We start from the raw sequence: 21,094 nt of genomic DNA, 5'->3' as shown, positions 1-21,094 counted from the left end.
AACACTGAACAACAATGAGGTGCATGGCAGGGTTGCAAAAAGGAAGCCACTACACTCCAAAAAGGACATCGCTGCTACTACACATGCTCCAGGTTTGGCTTATGGTCACTCACACTCTCACAGCGCTGGTCAACAGCCATATTCAACCAAACACAGAGGCTCAGCTGGTTGTTTGTAATAACATGGAGACCCAATTAATTTAAAGTAAGCAAACCTTTACCAGTTACAATATAAATTTGCTCTTTCTTTGCACACTCATACACACACACACAAACTCAAACACTCACGCATCCATATTTACCCACATCCTTCTCAACTAGGCTGGCAAACATCAGCCAGAGGGAAACTGCCAAGTCTGGATCCAAAGACAACTGAAAGACTGGGCAGGTTTCAAGACCTTTTATCCCTCCAAATCCTTGCTTTGTAGATTCACAAGACTACCAGCTATCCTTGCTTTGTTGATTTTCTAGATATGGGATGCATACAAAGGATAGGGGGACATAGTTGGCACTAAGAAGACATCTGAAACCTGATGTATGACTTGGCTTTCAGTCAAATTCCTAAGGCTGTTTTAGAAAGAGATATTTGTACAAACCAAGAGGGTTTCAGAACCAACATATCATTTGTTTTGTGGATAGTCATTTTAGACATAGCAAAGCACATCACACAGAACATGATTAGCTGAGGTACTGTGGGATTGCATACGCAATCCAGGTAAAACAGATAATCTGAAAATTTAACACAGGAGGGCAAAAAGTAGACAAGCTACCATTACCTTGAAGTCCACTCGGAGGCTCCAACTGGTGCAGAATGCAGCCGCGCGAGTTGTGCTGGGGGTTTCCCGATACTCCCATGTTACACCTTTGCTCCGCGAGCTGCATTGGCTGCCGGTTGCCCTCCGGGTGAGATTCAAGGTGTTAGTAATGGCTTACAAAGCCCTACATGGCATGGGTCCGGATTACCTACGGCAACACCTGCGGCCGGCGTCAACCTCCCTCCGTCCAGTGCGCTCCCACAGAGAGGGCCTCCTCAGGGTGCCTCCGATCAAAGAATGTCAATTGGTGGCCCCCAGGGGGAGAGCGTTCTCTGTGGGCGCGCCAGACCTATGGAACCGCTTGCCGGTTGAGCTCCGGACGGCCCCCGACCTTCGCTCCTTCCGGCGCGATCTAAAAACGTATCTATTTGAGCAATCTGACCTGGTCTGATGGGTTAGGGTTGGGGTTTTAATACGTCTTAATTATTGTTTTAACCTTGGGCATTTATTTAATCGTTTTTAACTTTTGTATCCTGTTTTTGTATTTATTGCCCTGTACACCGCCCTGAGTCCTTCGGGAGAAGGGCGGTATAAAAATATAATAAATAAAATAAATAAATAAATAAATTGTATTGTTTCAAATATGAAGAAAGGATTGCATAATAAAGGAATTATTATTATTTATATTTATTATGATCAACCATTCCAAAAGACTCTGAGCAGATTACAAGACCAAAATATACTTAAAACATTAAAAACGTAACAAACTACAAGATTAAAAAACACTCACAACACTTTTTTAAAAACCGCAACAACTCCACAAACACAGTAGCTCCCAGCCTGGAACAGTTAGATGCCTAAGGCCTTACACTAGATTGCTTTTATATGAATGCTAACTAGATACCAATTCAGGGAAGTAGCTTAGTTTTCTGAGGAGCTCTGGGAGATGAAGCACCAGAATCCAAGATTGAATCTGGCTGAACATAAGTAAAACCATTATTTAGGCAATAAGGATAATGAAAGTTATTTCTGTGCCATGGTTGCATTGGCTGAATGCCACCTAGTGGATCTGTTTAGAGTGACTTATTTTCTGCTGGCAGGTGGCTAGACTACCTGCAGGCTATAGTGAGGAATATTCATGCTACCTGAAAGATAAAGTCACTCAGATTCATCCAGATTTAGACTTTAACTGGGCAGGAAGGAAGAAGTGAATTATGAGATTATGTCGACTGAATTTGTTTGCAAGGTCTTCCAAACTGTCATCTTGACCATCTGTTTGTTAGACAATGGCCCCTTCTGGGGTCCAGGTGGCCTTGGAGGTAACCAAATGATTGGTCCATGCAGTGGTATGGTCTTCTAAAGGAGTATAAGATCCCTCGCTCTTGAAGGCGGTGGTGGTACATCCACTTCTTAAGAGATCATCATTGGCCCATCCTATTCTGGACAATTACAGTCCAGTTTCCAATCTTCCTTTTGTGAAGAAGACTGTAGGCTAGTAGGCTAAGTGAGTCCTAAGTGATGCTAAGAGGCTGTGACTTTATCTTCTTTCTTGTCCTTATGCTATATTAGTGGTACTCAAGCCATCTGCTTTATTAAGTGATGCCTAATAGGGTGTGATTTTGTCTTCCTCCATTATTGAAAATACTTCTAAAGAAAGCATGGCACTAACGAAATCAAATTTGTTTCTATACGTTTAAATTTGAAACATCCAATTACATGTCATAGCCAGCCCTTTGGAATCAATTACCGGTTGAGCTCCGGATGGCTCCCGACCTTCGCTCTTTCCGCCGGGATCTGAAAACCTATTTATTTGAACAGGCCGGCCTGGTTTAAGGGTTTGGGTTTTTTAAAATTATTTATTGTTAGGGCTTCATTAATTTAATTTACTTTTAACTTTTGTAACTTTTGTAGTGCTTTTATTGCCCTGTACACCGCCCTGAGTCCTTCGGGAGAAGGGCGGTATAGAAATTCATATATATATATATATATATATATATATATATATGTGTGTGTGTGTGTGTGTGTGTGTGTGTGTGTGTGTGTGTGTGTGTAAATTACTAACAAAGAATTTAGGGAGGCTGAGATGCATTTCTGACTCATTAGTCTTCATCAGTCAGTCATACCCTTCTGAGATTCGAACCTGAGCTGATTGCACGTTAGGCAGTGTTTTTACTTCTTGAGCCACAGGTTCTCTCTCGCTTTGTTAGCTTTCTGCAAGGGGAGAGATATGTCCGGTGTGACTACAGCCTGTTCGATGGCCTTTGAGATAAGGCTGAAAACAGGAAATAAAGATTTGCCCCATGTTTGGGGCCTAGCAAAGTAATCTAAGAGTTAACATATCACACACACACACACACACACACACACACACACACACACACATATATATATATATCCCTGCAAATCGCAAGGGAGTTGTCTGCAAATTATATAACACATTAACAGAAAATAAAGTGTTTGTACATAGTGCCAAAGCATTTCTATCAAACTCAAGTAGTTTTCAAAATATCATAAAATTTTTAATAATGTATTAATGTAGATCAATTTACTATTTTGAAGCCTGTTTTAAGAGAATATATGACAACTAATGTTCCATTTCAAAAATATCACTTAATTAGGACTGTATTCTAGAAATGAGTAAAATATAAATGTAGAACTGCCTGGCTGAAACTGGAAGAATCTCCTTTCTTTAGAGAAACTTTATGTATATTATAATTTCACAATAAACAAATTCCAATCCATGAAAGGTTTAGATCCCATGTAGTACAGTGCATAGAAAAGGGATGTGAGGAATACAATCATCAGAAAATAAAAACAACAATAGCAACATCAATAGAAAACCTAAAACTTGGTTTATGAATAAAAAATGAGACAATAAGAGAAACAGGCTTTGCACCATTGCCACACTCTGCTCCCCGGCAACAATATTTTTTTTCATAAATTGTCATAGAAAATAATGTTATTTCTTGTTGACCATTTTTGTTCTTTTCCTCCTGGGTATTCCAAGGATATCTCATAACTATATTGAGTTGGAAATAAGATAATCTATAGTTTCTTATTTCATAACTTAATTTTTCCCATCTTTTCAGAGTAATTTGAGATGCACTGGAGGGACAGATAATTTTATTCACTAGTATCTGTTCAGCTGGCAAAAAACACTGATGAACACAATATAGTGATGACAGAATGCAAATCTGGAATTGTGATATACACTTGTAACTGTTCCATTCCAGAAGTAACCCCCATAGGAAAGAGGAATGAATATTTTGAAGAGGAGAAAACTATGAATGCCTGAACACACCTCAGGGAGTTAGTTTAGTCAGAATGTGTAATACATTGGGTAATGGGAAGTGTTTTCTGGCATACACCATCAGCATAGCTGACTTACATTATATTTATGAATTTCAATCATTCAGTGAAAATTATGGGGTAAAGTATGGTGTAGAAAATGTGAAAAAAGCAAGCAATAAATGGTCAGAACACAATGAAGCAACAACTTACACCCAACTATCTTCACGTCTGTGCCATTAAGGGGAGAGAATGAAGGGAAGATAAACAGAGTGCCAAGAAAATTTAGACAAGAAAGCTAAAACCAAACATTACAGTTAAATGTTAAAATACATTTTATGAGTAAATTAAAAACAAAATACGCACAATAATTGAGGAAAAGAGAAAAGATGTTCTTTGAGATATACACTTGTTTGCAAATAAATAGATTAGTAATATGGGTCCACACATGAAATAAAAATCAAGAACCAAAGAGATATCTTGGGTAAATTTCTGAAGTACTGTATTAGACTCACTCATAATTTCTAATAACAACAGTGCTTGGAGCACCACCTGCTGAGTGTTTAGAAACTAAGCACTGCTCAAGGTTGGATACTGCTTGGATAGGAAACTGCCAGGTAATTCCGAACTATATATTAAGTCAGAAGTAAAAAAAAAACATCCTGAAAGAAAGCAATGTGAAATTCCTTCTGTATTGTTCCTCCCCCAAACCTATAAAGATTAATTCATCAAGAATGAAGCCCAATTTGAAGGAGACTTCATCAATTTTATTTCCATGATAAAACATCAAGGGAGCCACAAAGGGGCCCGGAATGGCCCTGGCCATGTATCAGTTGATGGGTGCTACAGTGTGGCAGAAGGTCAGGGTAGACCGGAAAATAGGACACAGGGTACATGCGAGCACAGGGAGGCTCAGGGAAGGAGAGTGCTGATGGATGTGTGCCTGAGTGCCAGCACATGAAGACCAGGGAGCGAGGGCACTGGAGGGTGCATAAGTCTGTGCAAGCACAAAGATGCCCAGGGAAGGAGGACAGTGGTGGGCCCAAACCAGCAAAGGGAGAAGGAAAGATGCATGTGAGTGAACAAAGGTGGGGTTAGGAGACTTACCCGAGTGACTTATGATTTTCCCTGCCAGCTTCCCCAATGACTTTACTTGAGGTAAGCTGGCAGAGTAGGTTGACAATAATAATCACATGACCAAAGGATGCTCCTTCTGGTCATAAGTGTGAGCCAGTTACCAAACCCCAAGTTTGTTTATGTGACCAGGGAGGCACTGCAACGACCAGAAGTTCAAGAAGCGGGTGAAAGTCCCATAACTTCAAATAGTCGCTTAATGAATGTTCATAACTCATGTATTACCTCATGATAAATAGTAATGTAAGAAACAATTTGTTATATTTTATTTAAAATTCCATGGAAGACCATTCCATGGAACATAAATAGGTCTTGGTTTCAACATTTAATTAAACCAAATGTTTCCATTCAATACAGTTGCCAATATTTCATAGTGTATCAAATACACATAATTAGTAGAGTCCATCAGTTAAATCATTCTTTTACTGTTCTAGAAATTGGAAAATGATTCATTTTGAAACAATGGAAATTCAAAAATTCATGAAGTATCCTATTAAAGCAGAAAACTTCTTTTTCAAAAAAAACCAGAATGGGCCATCTCGTGCATTTTGGAAATGTACCAATGTCAGAATACAAAAGTGTAAAATATTGCTTGATATTGAAACCAGGAGTTTCATTCTTAAAAGAAAGTTAATAAAATTTCTCACTCAAATGTTTTGGAATAAAACATCTATCACAATGTTATATTGTCCTTTAATATAAAATTATTATGGGACAAAGCAACAAAATAATGAAATACTAAACATAAACAAATTCAATTCAATTTTATCTGTCACTGCCCTTTATATTAATTAAAAATCTTCCTTGTACTAAAATTCTATACTGATGGAGAACAAAAAATGCACTTGGAAATATGTAACAAGTATCTTTTATAATTGCTAATTGTAATTAAAGAAGATGAAATGTTTCAATAAGGAATCAAAACAATGGAAATGTTTGTTTGCTGAAAAGCTGATACATGATCAAAATTATTTTGAAACCATTTTCATTCTGAAAGCAGTATTCCATACAGCATTAAGAACTATTACTTCATGTTGAAATTCTGTAAGGCTTACAAAAGGGGTTTCATGAGTAACATAATCCTTACTAATACAAGCTTTCTTACACTAATGCATACCTGAGACTTAAAACCAAGTCAGGCATGTGGCAAGCTAGCAAGAAGAGCCGTACCATTGTATATGCATTCATTCCTAATTTAAGACTGACTTCTAAAACATGCTCAAATCATCTAAAGTAACATCCAGGAAAAAAAATCCTGCTGCATTAAAAATTCATCCCCAGACTTCAAACATAAGTAGAACAGGAAGCATTATCAAGTTACAATTGGAGTTATAATTCTACATAAGTTATAAGAAGGGGTTTCATTGGGGAAAAAACTAAAGAGGACATTCCTGTATAAGCTTTAGTTCTGTCAAATTATTTTTAGTAAAATATACTATTTACAATTAAATCAGCTACATCTTTTATTTAATATTTATTTTATAACGCTATTTACATTGATAAAGATCAGCATTCAATAATTGCTATAAATGGAACTTTCATTCACTTACCAGGCATGATCACATCTGGGAATCCTACTTTTCTTGTAATAGACACCCCTCTGTTAAAGATAATAGGATATTCTCTTCGAATTTGTTCCATTTCTCCACGGAGAAGTTGAAGAGAAATTATAAGTCCTGAAAAAATGGAGCAAAATTAGATCCATATAGTTCAATTTACTATGAAACAAATAAAAAATATAATGTACCAGAATTATGTTAAAGACAACACAATACTATCAGAGAATAGGAATTATTATATTTTTATGTTGAAGATTCTCTGGGCAGCATAAAATAATATAAGAGATTGTCCTCTTCAACACAGTGGAAACAGCAGCACGAAGCAATTCTAGTTGTGTATTTGTTCAGAGGAGATGGCAACACCTGCAAATGGTAATGCCAAGTGACAGGACATAAAGAGCCTATCCTACACCATTTTATCAAGGGGGAAGATCTTTTTTTATTCTTATCAGAAGCACCTTCAAATTATAGACATAACATTCAATGCTGAGCAAGTAAAATAGATATAAAATAGGTCATAGAAACACAGTATGTGTAAAAAGTATTGAAATAAACAGAATTAAAACTAAATGACTTTCGCCCAGTATTGGCCACTTCCCGCAAGTGGGAAGATATTAGTAGAAAAAAGTGGTGTACAGATATAAGGGTCTTAAACCAGGAAATGTTTAAGTAAAAGCTAGCACCCTGAATTGTACTCAGAAGCCAAGTGGTAACAATACATTTCTCAAAAAAACAGTATTATATTGATAAGAATAATTATATAATGATATATATTAATATATTAACAATACATAGTACTATATGATATGATATATGTATTTATATCTGATAAAACTATGCAAATAGAAATAAAGGTGTATCAATTAAATTAGAATATACAACAATGTAGATAGTTTAAAACCTAGGCAGTGCTAATTATAAGAGAACAATGGAATAGCAAAAGGGAAGTCATTTTACAATAAAAATAATAAAGCTGACCTACTGTATAAAAACTAAAAATAATATATAACTAATTAAATTGAATAAAATTAAGCTATATTCAATATAAAAGTCAAACAGGTCTGTTACTGAAGTAGTCAAAATGCCACAACTGTCCAATCAGAATAAAAAAAAATCTGCTACTGCTCATAACTGAAAAGTTTTAAGTCTAGATTTAAAACGCAAAACTTTTTCTGTCATCAGAAGAGTACAAGGGTGACAACTCTGGGACTAAATCAATCCCGAAGTTGCTGTTAGAGTAACAGGAACAACAAAGTATCAAGGAGGCTGGCTGAGTAGATTTTAAGTGTATATAAAATAAGGTATACAAAAAATAGTATTGCTCCATCTGTATTTAATTAATATAATTACTCTAAACAATAGATGGCATAAAGAATTTGGAAGCATGAGGGCTTTTGATCTGATACTTTAACAAGGATGAAAATCGATTTTAAGAACTTGATATTCTGTGATCTTTTCCATTTTTTTCTCTTCTATTCTACTATCCCCCGTTACTGCCAGATCATCTACACTTTCTTACTTTCAGGCAGTTATATCTTGTTTAACAATACGCAGGTGCCACAGCCAATTTTAGAGATGTGTTAATTGTCGATGTAGTTATTAGACTTTTTCTTCTGAAAATGAGTGTCAAGCAAGTGCTTCAAGCTGGTCCTATTTTGCAACACACAATACTATTATAGTAACAGAATTCTTGCCATTCTGCATCACAGTTACCTTACATGCTCCTCTTATGTTAGGTATTGATTTGCTTCATACCCAATAATCTAAATATGGCCTGAGAGAAAGGACAAGTTTTTTTTCCTCTCAAGGATGTTAGCAGCATCCCCTGCAAACTTCCCACTCTCGTCATCCTTTCTTCCATGCTATACTCTCTGTATTCCCCTCCTTGCCAGATAAATATGCAAATACGTTTGGGGGGCGGGGCGGAGGAAGCAACCTATAAGCAGGTACAGTACATTCCTCACTGAACATGTGACATCGACTTGAGGACTGTTCATGACTGACCACAGGCTCTAAAATATGAACTATGTGGCAAGTATAATTTTTTCATTCCCAAAGAAAATATGTATCTTTAAAAGAGCTAAAATAAAACATTACCATAATTTGAACTGGGTGCTGTATATTTGGTGCTCGACTTGCGAATTATATTTTCATGGATCTGATACCATTCATTCTCATTGTTGCACCTGAAAAGTAGAGTCAATGTTATTTGCCACTGTCAATGATATTAAATATGCACATAATTACACAGGGAAGAAATTAAACTATTTACAACTAAATGAGAAGCATTACAGAATAGAATTTTATATAACTCAGATTAAGTGAATATCTAAGATGATGCACCTTAATAAGGAAAGTTTTGCCTTCATTGAAAATTCCATTATTGTATATTTGAAATCCATTAGCAGCTTCTTGATATATCTCAATGCCTGATGTTGCATTTCTACTATGTCTATATAATCATACCATTTTAAGAAAATGGTGCACTTTATATATCTTATATTCCTATTTGAGAATTTAAAAGGATGGTATCAGAGCCTAACATTCATGAATCATAATAAAAGTTGAAATTATAAAGGAATTTATTAATTATTTATTAATAAAATTATTAATTATCAATTAGATGATGACATTTGAAATAAAAAATTAATACTACCGTACAAGGAACTTAAACACACACACAGACATACAGTGTGTGTGTGTGAGTGGGGGGGGTTATATACCCATGTTTCCCTGAAAATAAGACCTGGTCTTATTTTTTTATTTGCTTCCCAAAGAGGCACCAGGTCTTATTTCGGGAGGGGGGGGGGTGTCTTTTCCACTCACCTTGCTGCAGCAGCACCGGCAGCCCCACCCAGCTGGCCCACTAAGAAAATGCCTCTGCAGCTGAGAATGGAGCTCCGACCTGCATTTCGCTGTCAGAGGCCTTTCCAGAAGGCCTCTGATAACGAAATGCAGGCCAGGGGACGCAGCAGAAATGGTCCGGTGAGGAGAGGCAGGTGTCAATTCACAGGAAGCCTGGCTGCAATGGTAAGTGGGTGCGGGGTGCATGAGGCAGCTCCACCCCACCCACCCAAAGCCCTGTTTTGATTTTTAAGCAAGTGCCTCACTCCAAAACTAGGGCTTATTTTGGGGATAGGTCTTACTTTCGGGGGGAAACGGTATGTTATGTTATTGCAGCAAGACTGAGTCCATAGGCTAAAAGATTAGAGTTCTCAACCCTCCTGTCAATCCAATCTGTGGGAACAGCATTCTAGAGGGCGGTTGCTGTGACAGAAAAGGCTCTCTTTTTGAGTCCCATCAGATGGTATTCTTTTGTAAATGAAACCCGAAGTATGCCTCTTCTGCCAGACCTAATGACAGACTGACATTTCACTTAAGGGATAAAGCTGAAATATCCACCTCCTCCTCATCTGCCATGGTTTAAAATTTTATTGTTTCTTTCCCAGAATGTGACAACTCCTTTACACCTCGCTCTATTGCCTGCTTTGTGTGTGGTAGCACTTTTTGCAACCATCTACCTTTTAGGGAATGCTTTATATGGCATTCTCCCTGCAGCCATGTTATGTAAGAAAAACAGGGTGCCCACATTTGCTGTTAAATTAAGAGGGGAAAAATGAGAAAAAATTAAATCTATAGTGCCATCTCCCCGGACTGAGGTCTGTGACTAGAAAAATCAGCCTTTTCTTTCCTCTCCTCTTTTTAAGAGATATACTAATCTTATAAAAGTGGAGTATATGTAGTCCACACTTAACAACCACAAATGCCACTGGTAACTCCGTCTCTAAACAATTAGGTCATCATACAAGACAACATGTGACCAGGGCAGATTTACAGCCTCACTTCCACCATAGTTGTTAAACAAATCACCTGCAGTTATTAAATAAGATATCATGTGACCAAGTATGTACTGCCCATTTCTCCACTGACTCTTCTTGTGAAGCAAATAAATGGTGATCACAAGATGCTGTGACATTCACAATTACCAGTTGCAAACACCCAAATGTTGATCATTTAACCTTGGGGATGATGCAACAGACATAAGTGCAAGAACTGGACATAAAATTACCTTTTCAACACAGTTGTGACTTTGGTTATTAAATAAGGCACAAGGACTACTGTAAAATCATGCTTTTAAAGCAAAAAAAGTAAAAATTATTTTTGGTGTTTAAGCAGTGCCAAATAAATATTTAAAGGCAATGAAGATAAACATGCAGAGTTGTTCAAATCTGATAGTGACTTGAAAGTACCAGTGGTAAAATAACAAACAGAAACATGGACAGAATACATGATGATGTTGGACTGTTCCTAATTTATAGAATCCATTTAATTTTGAAAATGGAATTACTAAGCAGAGACAAAATATTATTTTAAGTATATGCCATCATATACTGCTAAGCTTGTAAGCCGCCCTGAGTCTTCGGAGAAGGGCGGGATATAAATCGAATTAAAATAAAATCAAATAAATAAATTGTCCCTGGCAATATTTTTCAGCTAAACTAGTTAAATATTTTCTATTATGTCCTGAACCCTGCTTGTTTCTTGGACTTTTTCCAGTTTCTTGTAAAGTTTCCTTTTATTGAAGGCTGAGGGCTCTAATCCTTAGCTTCTTGATTAATTCCTTTCTCTAGAGAACTGCCTGCACTTTCCAAAAGAACAAAAAATCTTCTGAGTTTGCTATGGGAGAAAGGGTATATATATTAAAAAGCCTTTTTCTCTCATGAAGATGTTAGATATAATCTATTGCCAACAAACCCAGTATTAATTTTGTATGCAAAGTAAAATCTCCTTGGAAATGACTTTGAAATGCAGAATTCAGTTGCCTGATGAAAACTTCAAAGCTTGCATAATCTTTTCTACCACTCTGATTCACCCCAATAAAGGAAATGGACCTAAATAAACATGATTGCTTTCAATGAAAAATTATAATATTTCATGTTGAACATGGAAGCACAGAAGCAAGTTATTTCCCAGTGGTGACAGATATTCTGATTATATGAGTACAAGCAATACAGTACAAAAATAATATACTTAGCAAAATAAAAAAAAATTAAAACTAGACATTCATGGTGGTAGAGTGTGGAGGTTGCAGTATGATAACACAAAATTATTCCCCTATATATTTGCATGTAATACCATAACGCAACTATAATAGGATGACCTACCCAATGGAATTTCATACAGAATTATTTTAAAATATGTAAGATAGGCAGTTGTATTGGGATGTGAGAATGCCCTAGAAAAATGAGGGGAAAAGATCAGATATGGAATGATCAGATAAAAGGGGGAGGAGCCTACAGCTGTAAAATGGGCAGAGAAAGAAACTTAGAAAGGATCCATCCTAATTTATCAGGTGGTAAAAAGAGATGGTGGGAGGACCGTACTTTAAGATTTAGAAGAATCTGTTAATGTAGCTTTACAATAAAGTAAAATTAGCTTATCTTGCATCACCTCTCTGGTCTTCTTGGGAGGCATTTTATTAGTTTATTACTGCAGCTTCAATATAAACCTTTTGAGGGAAAATGAAATAGTTATTGTTTTCTCTGGATGTGAATTCAGAAAAATAATGGAATTTTATAATTTAGATACCATTATGTCTCTCCCCCTCTTTCTCTCTCTTGTCATGGTGCTAAGACAAATGACATGTTGTTGAAGACACACCACTGGTGTTACAGCAAAATATGTTATATCTTCTGTGTGGTTGCATTGAAGCTTGTAGAAAATTAGGAAAGTTTTCTAGTATTTCTTTGGTTGGCATGTATGCCCTTTGGTGTTCCCCAGAAACCCTCTGCAGCAGTATTCAAAGTCTTCAAAGCAACTGTTGGACAACTATGTAATGTCTTCACTGGACCTGGAGGAAGAGCTGGCAATGGTAGTTGGACAGTGATTGGGATGGAGCCTCTGATCAACAGTTTAGCAGCAAGAGGCTCCAGATAGAAACACTGCCACTCAGCCACTGAGCAGCCTAATAGTGATGCTGGTGTATTTGAAGAGGTTCCTCCCGATGGTAACAAATGGTAGCAAACTTGTAATGACCAGTTTTCCTGGCTGTGCAAAGATGAGACTGACGGCTCTGATATGCCTGTCGTCAATATTTCAGAGTTGGGGCAACTGAGTATTAGTGTCAAATATCAATAAGACCAGGAGCCGGCTGCTGATCTTGCAGGAAAACCAATCACCATCCTGCAGTTAGGCTGAGGTATATCCAGGGAGATAGCAGCCATCTTGGATGGCACTTGTGAACATCAAAGAAGCCAGAATGTAGATTGGATTCATCATTTCTCAATAGATTTGAGGTTTAACAGTCTCACCTTCTTAAAGTTTGACTGGAGAACGATTCTGAACTTAAGAACTTTATCCTGACTGGACTTTGAAGTAAGTTCTGTGGGGATGAAGGGGGAAGTTATCTGGGGTGTTGTTGTTTATCCCCCCTTGGATTGAAAAATGGAAATTGGGTGTAAAAACCTACCCTAGTTTACTCACTAGTTATGGTATATTTTCTTGCTTCTGCCCACCTTGATAGGAGCAGAGGAGCCAGAGCAGTGGTGTAGATGTGGCTGGATTATAGGGGTGGGGTATGGCAGCTGAGCTTAGACCACTGGCTGGTAGGCAGAACCATTCAGATACTAAGACAATCATTGGGGAGAGAAAAGGGTAGCTCTAAATGCCTGCTCTGCAGGGTGTTTCAGGGCTTTAGTCTCTCACAATTTTTGCTTAACATCTACATGAAGCTTCTGGATAGATCACCTGCCAGCACTCGGTTAACTAACATCACTATGCTAACAATTGTTGTTGTTGTTGTTGTTAGCTGCGAAGTCGTGTCCGACCCATCGCGACCCTATGGACAACATTCCTCCAGGCCTTCCTGTCCTCTACCATCTTCTGGAGTCCATTTAAGCTCACGCCTACTGCTTCAGTGACTCCATCCAGCCACCTCATTCTCTGTCGTCCCCTTCTTCTATTGCCCTCGATCTTTCCCAGCATTAGGCTCTTCTCCAGTGAGTCCTTCTTTCTCATTAGGTGGCCAAAGTACTTGAGTTTTAGCTTCAGGATCTGGCCTTCTAAAGAGCAGTCAGGATTGATCTCGTCTAGGACTGACCGGTTTGATCGCCTTGCGGTCCAAGGGACTCGCAGGAGTCTTCTCCAGCACCACAGTTCAAAGGCCTCAATTCTTTGGCGCTCAGCCTTTCTTATGGTCCAACTTTCACTGCCATACATTGCAACTGGGAAGACCATAGCCTTGACTATACGCACTTTTGTTGACAGGGTGATGTCTCTGCTTTTTAGTGTGCTGTCTAGATTTGCCATGGCTTTCCTCCCCAGGAGCAAGCGTCTTTTAATTTCTTGGCTACAGTCCCCATCTGCAGTGATCTTGGAGCCCAGGAAAATAAAATCTGTCACTACCTCCATTTCTTCCCCATCTATTTGCCAGGAATTGAGAGGGCCAGATGCCATGATCTTGGTTTTCTTAATGTTAAGTTTCAACCCAAGTTTTGCACTCTCCTTCTTCACCTGCAACAAGAGGCTCTTTAGTTCTTCTTCACTTTCTGCCATTAGAGTGGTATCATCTGCGTATCTTAGGTTGTTGATATTTCTTCCGGCAATCTTAATTCCAGCTTTTGATTCATCTAGCCCTGCCTTTCTCATGATGTGCTCTGCATATAAGTTAAATAGGCAGGGCGACAGTATACAGCCTTGCCGGACTCCTTTCCCAATTTTGAACCAATCAGTGGTTCCGTGTCCAGTTCTCACTGTTGCTTCTTGGCCCGCATATAGGTTTCTCAAGAGACAAATAAGATGGTCTGGTACTCCCATCTCTTTAAGAACTTGCCACAGTTTGTTATGATCCACACAATCAAAGGCTTTAGCATAGTCAATGAAGCAGAAGTAGATGTTTTTCTGGAACTCCCTAGCTTTCTCCATGATCCAGCGTATGTTGGCAATTTGATCTCTAGTTCCTCTGCCTCTTCGAAGTCCTGCCTGCACTTCTGGTAGTTCTCGATCCACATACTGCTGAAGTCTAGCTTGTAGGATTTTAAGCATGACTTTACTAGCATGAGAAATGAGTGCAATGGTGCGATAGTTTGAACATTCTTTGGCACTGCCTTTCTTTGGAATTGGAATGTAAACTGATCTTTTCCAATCCTGTGGCCATTGTTGAGTTTTCCAAATTTGCTGGCAAATTGAGTGTAGCACTTTTACTGCACTGTCTTTTAAGATTTTGAATAGCTCAGCTGGAATACTGTCACTTCCACTAGCTTTGTTGTTGCTCAGCTTTTCTAAGGCCCACTTCACTTCACATTCTAGGATGTCTGGCTCGAGGTCAGTGACCACCTCATTGTGATTATCAGGGACGTTAAGCTCATTCTTGTATAGTTCTTCTGTGTAATTTTGCCACCTCTTCTTAATCTCTTCTGCCTCTGTTAGGTCCCTGCCATTTTGGTCCTTTATCATGCCCATTTTTGCATTAAACGTTCCCTTCATTTCTCCAATTTTCTTGAAAAGATCTCTGGTCCTCCCTATTCTATTGTTTTCTTCTATTTCTTTGCACTGTTCATTTAAGAAGGCATTCTTATCTCTTCTAGCTATTCTCTGGAATTCTGCATTCAATTGGGTGTATCTTTCTTTTTCTCCCTTGCCTTTCGCTTCCCTCCTTTCCTCAGCTATTTGCAAAGCTTCCTCAGACAGCCATTTTGCTTTCTTGCATTTCTTTTTCTTTGGGATGGTTTTGGTTGCTACCTGTTGTACAATGTCGCGAACCTCTGTCCATAGTTCTTCAGGCACTCTGTCTATCAGATCTAATTCCTTAAATCTATTTGTCACCTCTACTGTATATTCAACAGGGATATGATTTAATTCATACCTGAGTGGCCTAGTGCTTTTCCCTACTTTCTTCAGTTTAAGTCTAAACTTTGCAAGGAGAAGCTCATGGTCTGAGCCACAGTCAGCTCCTGGTCTTGTTTTTACTGACTGTATAGAGCTTCTCCATCTTTGGCTGCAGAGCATATAGTCAATCTGATTTCTGTGTTGACCATCTGGTGATGTCCATGTGTAGAGCCGTCTCTTGGGTTGTTGGAAAAGAGTGTTTGCTATGACCATCGTATTCTCTTGACAGAATTCTATCAGCCTGTGCCCTGCTTCATTTTGCACTCCAAGGCCAAACTTGCCTGTTATTCCAGTTATCTTTTGGCTTCCTACTTCAGCATTCCAATCCCCCATGATGATAAGAACATCATTTTTTGGTGTTAGTTCTATAAGGTGCTGTAGTGCTTCATAGAACTGGTCAATTTCATCCTCTTCAGCACTGGTGGTTGGGGCATAGACTTGGACTACTGTGATATTGAATGGTTTGCCTTGGATTCGAACTGAGATCATTCTGTCATTTTGAGGATTGTATCCCAGTATTGCTTTTCCTACTCTTTTATTGACTATGAAGGCTACTCCATTTCTTCTGAAGGATTCTTGCCCACAGTAGTATACCTGATGGTCATCTGAATTAAATTCACCCATTCCTGTCCATTTTAGTTCGCTGATACCTAAGATGTCAATGTTCAGTCTTGTCATCTCTTGTTTGACCACGTCCAGTTTTCCTTGATTCATGGATATTACATTCCAGGTTCCTATGGAGAAAAAATCTTTACAGCATCGGACTTTCCTCTCACCACCAGACACATCCACAGCTGAGCGTCCTTTCGGCTTTGGCCCAGTCGCTTCATTCTTTCTGGCGCTACTAGTACTAGCCCTCTGCTCTTCCCCAGTAGCATATTGGACGCCTTCCGACTTGAGGGGCTCATCTTCCAGCGTCATATCGTTTTGCCTTTTGGTACTGTCCATAGGGTTTTCATGGCAAAGATACTGGAGTGGGTTGCCATTTCCTCCTCCAGTGGATCACGTTTTGTCAGAACTCTCTGCTATGACCTGTCCGTCTTGGGTGGCCCTGCATGGCATAGCTCATAGCTTCATTGAATTACGCAAGCCCCTTCGCCACGACAAGGCAGTAATCCATGAAGGGGATGCTAACAATACTCATTTGTAAATCACCACCCTGGGTCAATCAAGTGATGTTGTCAAGATATTTTCCAGTGTTTGAGAGGGTCTGTGGGCCTGACTGGGGAAGAACAGGCTTTGAGTCAATGGCAAAGACTAAATGAGTTTTGGGTACCTCTGAACTGTAGGTTCTGGAAGGGGCTGCATTCTCATTCACAACAGTTTGCAGTTTGGAAGTCTTTCTGGACTCACAGCTCCTAATTGAGGAGCAGGTGGCAGCCATGCTTACAAGAGCCTCTGCACAGCCTCTTGAGTGCCAATTGTACCCTTCACATGCTGTGGAAAATAGGGAGGATAACCTTGATGAAAATATCAAGCTACCTATGCAAAGGGGCTGTGACATTTTTAAGTTTAGAACAGCGCATTTGGAAATAGCTGAAGCAAATGTTTCTCTAGTGAACTAAAGTATAAGAAGGAGAAGGAGGTATATTAAAATGGAAGATTCTGTTATTATAGCTAATTCCATTTTTAACCTTCTTCTACAGTTGATTTTAATTGTTTTTTTAATGTTTTTATGCTGTAAGCTGCCCAGAGTCATTTGAGACAAGATGGGCGCAAATAAATTTCATACTTACTTACTAAAAAAACAAACAAACAAAATTTTCTGGTCTGGTCTAACTAGTAAGATTGACATTCATGTCTTAGTCATTTCCCATTTGGACAACTGCCATATAGGGCTGCCCTTGAAGACCAATCAAAAACTGCAATTGGTTCAGAATGCAGCAGCATGGGCAGTTAGGAGTGTTTCACAACATGCCCATATAATGCCCATACTTTGGGCCGCGCTCGGCGGCGGTGACAGCCCTCGTTCGGCGGCGACGGCAACGGCAGCGGCGGTGTTCTGGCCGTTTTCAGCGACCAGCAGCTAGCGGTGACATTTCCGGGGCCTTCTGGCCCGAGCGGCGACATCCGGTCTGTTTTCGGGCCGCTTCGGCGGCACCGGCGTTTTCGGGCCTATTCGGGCCGTTTGCGGAGGCCGGTGGTTGGCTGCGGCCTTTTCTGGGCTTTTGGCCCCTTTCGCCGGCGGTGGCGTTTCCATCTTGCCCCAGGCCGCTTCGGGCCACTTTTGGCGACGTTGTCGTCCTCGGGCCGTTTCGGCGGTGGAGAGGGCGACTGCGAGTTATCCCAGCGGCGATGATGTTTTTTATGCTGCCTCGGACCGCTTGTGCCGGCGACGGCGTCTTCGGGCCGTTTCAGCGGCGGAGAAGACAACCGCGGGTCACCTCAATGGAGCAACGGCGACAGGTGGTCCTTGCACCGCTTTTGGACCGCTTCAGCGGCGGTGATGGCGCTTCCAGACCACCTTTACTACCTTGGCCTGCCTACCCTTCTGCCTTGAATACATACATCTACCAACTCTCTGCCTACCCCCCCTCTCCCCTTTGGATTTGGTCGGTTCTGGGTACCAGCCACGGTGGGAGAGTGGCTTGGTTTTACATCTGCAGCCCCATAGAGGTGGGAGCTCTATGGGGTATGCCTACACAGAGTATATCTTGGACCACCCCCAGGAACAGAGTTGCAACCCGTCGTGAGAGGGCGGGGGTGGCCTGCTTCCGGGGGCACCCAACTGAGTGGCAGTGCAGTTGGGTGTGGATCCAGATATTTATTCCCGTCCTTCGATCCTCCTATGGACATGACCAACTATGGGACTGCCTATCCTGGACTTGTTGGACCTATATGCGGCAATACACCAGCACAGACTTGTTCGCCCTCAGGGGTGCCCCCCTCTCCTGGGTGCGACCCGCCTTTATAAAAAACTCCAATCTCGATGAAGGGCCCGATTGTTGGGACCCAGAGAGATAGCTGAGCAGGGGCAGGGGCCTTCAACATAAATTTAATAGGAGGCCCCTGGTTAATTTTTTATCAAAATTTTTTATTGGGTTAGGGAGAAGGGTGGGACGGGGTGGGGGTTGTTTGGCTATGGGGGGTGGTCAATCAACCATGGCTCAGGCCAGGTTTGGGTCTGGTCGCGCGGGGGGAGAGCAGGGTGTGGTTGTCTCCGGGGCTCTGGAGCGGGTCGTGGGACTGTCGATTCCCACGACGCTGGGGAATGGCAGCAGGTGCATAAACAGAGGGCCGTATCGTTACCAGGGGGGCCGTCTCCGCTATTTGCAAGCGGTGAGGCGCTCCGACCCTCTTGTTTCTTCCCCGAGGTTCCGGGAGCGAGGATATGCAGCCCAATGCCAGGTCCGTGGTTAACAAAGCTCCCCTTGTTAGAGATTTAGTTGAGGGTGAGCATGCGGACCTGGCTTGCATCCGGGCATGGGCCCGGAGGGTGGGGTCCCTTTGGTTGACCTCTGCCCAGCAGGTTTCCGGGTGCTACACCGACCACGAGCTCAAGGTAGGGGTGGGGGTGTGGCGGTAGCTATCAGGGAGACCTTATATCCGCGGGAGACCACCGTTCCTCAGATAGTCGGGTGTGAGTCTCTCTTCTTGAGATTTGGTCCGGGGGCGCAGTTGGGCTTGCTGCTGGTGTACTTTTCGCCTAGTCGCGCAGCGGCAGCCCTGCCCGAGCTGCTCGATATCCTCTCGGGGTTGGTCATTGAGTTCCCCAAACTTATAGTTTTGGGTGACTTCAACCTACCATCCCTGGGAGGTTCATCTGAGCTAGCTCGGGAGTTCATGGCTTCCATGACAGCCATGGACCTGACGCAAGTAATTTCTGAACCAACTCATGAGGGAGGCCACACCCTTGACCTGGTTTTTTTATCTGGACGGTGGTTTGATGATCTTGGTGGGGGCTCTCCATTTATTATGCCCCTGTCATGGACCGATCATCACCTCCTGTGGCTGGTCTTCCGTTTTGCCAACCCCCACCGTGGGGGTACGGAGCCAATTAGATGGTACCGCCACAGACGCTTAATGGATCCTGATAGATTCCAGGCGGCGCTGGGGTCCCCACCTGCCTCCGTTGCTCACAACTCGGCGGATGCCCTAGTGGACGCCTGGGAAAGGACGGCCACTGAGGCACTCGACCGAGTTGTACCCTTGCGGCCCCTGACCCGGTGCAGATCCCAACGAGCTCCATGGTTCTCCTTGGAGCTCCGGGAGATGAAGCGTCGGAAACGGGGCCTAGAGAGCTGTTGGAGGTCCAGCCGATCCGAATCCGACCGGTTGCGACTAAGAACCTTTATTAGGTCTTATCTCGCAGCGATGAGGACGGCGAGGTGTAATTACTTCTCTGCCCTCATCGCGTCCGCAGAAAATCGCCCGGCCGCCCTGTTCAGGGTGACCCGCTCCCTCCTTAATCAGGAGGTGAGGGAGGATCCCTTGCAGGGTCGTGCCGAGGAGTTTGGACAACATCTGCTGGATAAAATCGCTCGGATTCGGACCGGTCTGGACTCCACCTGGGCAGAGTCTGACGAGCAGGACACGGGCGGTCTTGTCGATGTTATTTGGGAGGAGTTTGATTCTGTAACCCCTGAGGAAGTGGACAGGATTATGGGGAGGCTGAGCTCCACCACGTTTATTGGACCCGTGCCCTTCTTGGCTGGTTTATGCAGCCCGGGAGAGGACACGAGGCTGGTTCCAGGCAGTTATATCTGCTTCCTTGAGTGAGGGTAATTTCCCCGCCGTCTTGAAGGAGGCGGTGGTGAGACCTCTCCTCAAGAAGCCTGCCCTGGACCCAGCTGTTTTGAACAACTTTCGTCCGGTCTCCAACCTTCGCTTTCTTGCGAAGGTTGTTGAGAGTGTGGTGGCGCATCAGCTTCCCCTGGTCCTGGATGAAGCGGATTATCTAGACCCGTTCCAATCGGGTTTCAGGCCCGGGTATAGCACGGAGACGGCATTGGTCGCTCTGGTGAATGATCTCTGGAGGGCTCGGGACAGAGGATATTCCTCTGTCCTTGTCCTATTAGACCTCTCGGCGGCTTTCGATACCATCGACCATGGTATCCTGCTGCGGCGTCTCAGGGGATTGGGAGTGGGAGGCACAGTTCTTCAGTGGTTCTCCTCCTATCTCCTGGGACGCTCGCAGTCGGTGTTGGCAGGAGGGCAGAGGTCGACCCCTAGGACCCTCGCTTGTGGAGTTCCTCAGGGGTCGGTCCTCTCGCCTCTCCTGTTCAACATCTACATGAAACCGCTGGGTGAGATCATTCGTGGTTTTGGAGTTGGGTATCATCAATATGCCGATGATACCCAACTTTTTATTTCGACCCCAAACCACCCCAGTGATGCCCTCGATGTGATGTCCCGTTGCCTGGAGGCGGTGCGGGCCTGGATGGGGAGGAACAGACTTCAACTCAACCCCGACAAGACTGAGTGGCTGTGCATTCCGGCATCCCGGGACATTCAAAATATTCCATCTCTTCTT

The 21,094-nt window shown here is 41.8% G+C and overlaps 1 protein-coding gene across 1 annotated transcript in view; it reads right to left on the bottom strand.

Moving 5' to 3' along the window:
• Positions 1-21,094, bottom strand: part of DOCK3 (dedicator of cytokinesis 3) — a gene marked incomplete at both ends in the record, with an annotated part of 182,953 nt that overhangs the window by 110,030 nt on the left and 51,829 nt on the right. The window contains 2 exons of the mRNA XM_081319050.1: positions 6,727-6,852; positions 8,833-8,921. Coding sequence (XP_081175176.1) covers positions 6,727-6,852; positions 8,833-8,921 — 215 coding nt within the window. The remainder of the gene's footprint in view (positions 1-6,726; positions 6,853-8,832; positions 8,922-21,094) is intronic.

This window comes from Vipera berus (genome assembly GCF_964194415.1).
Source record: "Vipera berus genome assembly, chromosome: 2".
Lineage (NCBI taxonomy): Eukaryota > Metazoa > Chordata > Lepidosauria > Squamata > Viperidae > Vipera > Vipera berus.
Note: the sequence above shows the minus strand (reverse complement) of the source record. Positions and strands in the feature narration are given on the sequence as shown.